The sequence below is a fragment of the Penaeus japonicus genome, unplaced genomic scaffold, assembly GCF_977035675.1.
Source record: "Penaeus japonicus unplaced genomic scaffold, GWHDUDI00000001_assembly GWHDUDI00000006, whole genome shotgun sequence".
NCBI lineage: Eukaryota > Metazoa > Arthropoda > Malacostraca > Decapoda > Penaeidae > Penaeus > Penaeus japonicus.
The window spans coordinates 25,784,541-25,787,040 of record NW_028234408.1 but is presented as its reverse complement, the minus strand read 5'-3'; the positions used below and the strand labels follow the sequence as shown (position 1 = coordinate 25,787,040).

General features: G+C 44.2%; 1 protein-coding gene across 4 annotated transcripts in view; it reads left to right on the top strand.

Annotated features, from left to right (window-relative positions):
• The window catches only part of APC4 (anaphase-promoting complex subunit 4), an 11,230-nt gene extending 8,802 nt beyond the window's left edge, over window positions 1-2,428 (top strand). For all 4 annotated transcript variants that reach the window (XM_086537789.1, XM_043000965.2, XM_086537790.1 and 1 more), the window contains exons 4-5: window positions 189-319; window positions 439-2,428. In XM_086537789.1, coding sequence (XP_086393915.1) covers window positions 189-319; window positions 439-2,403 — 2,096 coding nt within the window. In that variant the 3' untranslated portion in view covers window positions 2,404-2,428. The remainder of the gene's footprint in view (window positions 1-188; window positions 320-438) is intronic.
• The last annotated feature ends 72 nt before the right edge of the window (window positions 2,429-2,500 follow it).

The window sequence follows — 2,500 nt, the reverse complement described above, 5'->3', positions numbered from 1 at the left end:
TCATATATTTCATACCATAAGTTGAAAATGATAGAAAACACACATCTTAGGACGGACAGACAGCATCTGAAGATGTGGCCCATTTTGGAAGGGTTAAATATATCTGCCTTTTTAACTTTTTAGCTTTCTTTGGTTAGCTATATCATTTGCTGCTGTTCACTGAAAAATATTTTGTTTTTTCTATAAAGGGGAAGTGGTTCTGGTTGACATTGAAGACAGCAGTCCTGTCCACAAGTTGAATGTGAATGCTGAGGTTACAGCATTGAACTGGGCTCTCCATGTTCCTGAAGAGACATCTAAGAAGGAAACAGTCTTTGAGGTTGGTTTGCTTAAATAACTATGACATTTTCATCTCTTGCTGTTTTGTAGATGTTTATAGAATGTTCCAGGATGATTTCCATAATTTTATTAGTAAGGCCTTTCTATTTTCTCCCATAGGATTCATCAGAAACTTTCTTGCCACCTCTGCCTTCTCTTTCAAAGACCTACTCGGTCACAAATGGAGGGGAGCGTGAAGAGGGGCGTCAAGAGGGGCGGCTTCTACATGATCAGAACGCCCTGACATTGCTCACAGTGGCCACTTCAGCAGCATCCGTGTATATGTATGCCTTTGGTCTCTTTCACTGTGCAACTGTTGACCTTGGAGAGACAATACCAGGAGCTGGACAGGTCTTGGATGCCACACCTTCACATGACTTGCACCTTTTGAGCTGCCTGCTAGAACGTACAGTACAAGGAGTGCGAGAAGTTGTTCATGTCACTGTAGAAACTATGATTTTAGCCTGGCGACACCAGGAATTACATGCCCTTGCTTATCGATTTGGCCAGATATATGGACTCATGACATATGCTTCACATACACTAACACTGTTGGCTGAAGCTTGGGAGAGTATTTTGTTAGAATTAGATGCTAAGCTGGCAACATATGCTAGCACTGTATCAGAAGGAGGTGTATCAGCTGACTTTTTAGATTTGTTGGTATTTGGGTTCTCATCTCCAGAATTTGATATGTTCCTTTCTAACCAACTCACAGAAAAAGGGCTAAAAAAACTGGGCCATTCAATTGAGCTGAGTTATTCAAATATCCAAAAGCTAGTCTTGCATAATGTGCAAGCTGTTGGCCAGGCACTTGTTTACCAATTAAGTGCACTAGTAGGGTTGGCACGTCACCATGACCGTTTTGGAATGTTAGGAGTTGAGGAGAGTGTTGTCACAAATGCTGTAAGGGAGGCAGGCGCATTTGTTCTTAAAGCTGTAGAACTACAGCAAGTCATTGATGGAGCCATGAGCACATTTAAGGCTTTCCTCAGGTGGCTATATGTAGTTGTCCAACGTGTCAGAGGAGAGGCAGTGCTAGATGAAATGAGCAGGATGACGCAACAGGACTTAACATACATCACAGAATTTCTTCATGATAGTCTGGAGGATACAGCAACTGGGCCTGATGGGGAAAAACGAACAAGATTTCGGCTTGAACGTGTAGGGCAGTACCTGAAAGATGAACCACTCTCATGTCCCCCAGAGTCTAATCGTAATCCTTGGGAAATTTTCCTTGCTGAGCACCCGTCAGTAGCAGAACACTCTTTGATCTTCCCACACCATCATGAAAGATCTCTTCTACAAGAACACAAAAGCCTGGCACGTGTTTTAGATAACATGGCTGGACATCCAGCACAGGTAATAAGTGGAGCAGTGAACATAGTGTCGTGGGTACCCATTATAGCTGTAGCTCCATCAGGACCAGTTACTGTGAGCCAGATAAGTTGTCCACGGGATAATGCCATGTATACTGTCCTGCTACCAGGTTCCAAACAAAATGTTTTGTACTTAGCTCGATGGTCCACAAGTGCTGATCGATTAGCCCAGGCTGGAGATGCACCAGGTCCAGCACATCACGTAGAGGCAGCTCCATTTGTGTTTTCGCGTCTAGAGGGTCCTCGAGGATGCTCCATGGAGCAGCCCAGCACACCAACACCTTTATTGCAACTGATTGGAGCACAGTTTTACACTGAGGAAACGTTGTCTGTTTTGGCACAAGACCCTTCAGATCCAAGGTCTTCCTTCTTCATACAATTATGGATGGTAGCTGCCTGTGCAGAGCTGAGACCACTCGCTGTGTATGGTGAACAACTCCTTGCCGATGCTGGTATCACCCCCAGAGATGCTGGCACCCTAGTTGATGCTAGTGGTTACCGGCGTTTGGACGGTGGACCTCTCTCAGCATTAGCTGTTTCGGGATCCCGAAAACTTGCTCTTTTGCTCTCTGAGAATAGGAGACGAGTTAGACTTTTTGAAATGGAAGTGGATGAGGATGATGAAGATGACGATGAGGAGGATACAGCTCAACACGAATCAATCATGAATGCTTCAGGTGCTTCAGATGACCCTGTGGACGGTATTTAAACTTGCTATTAAAGAAATAAACGTGTATGGGATTTTATTTTCTTATCGTGAGTCATGAAAGTCCCTCAGGATGGGGAAGCAGTTTACATGGAGCATT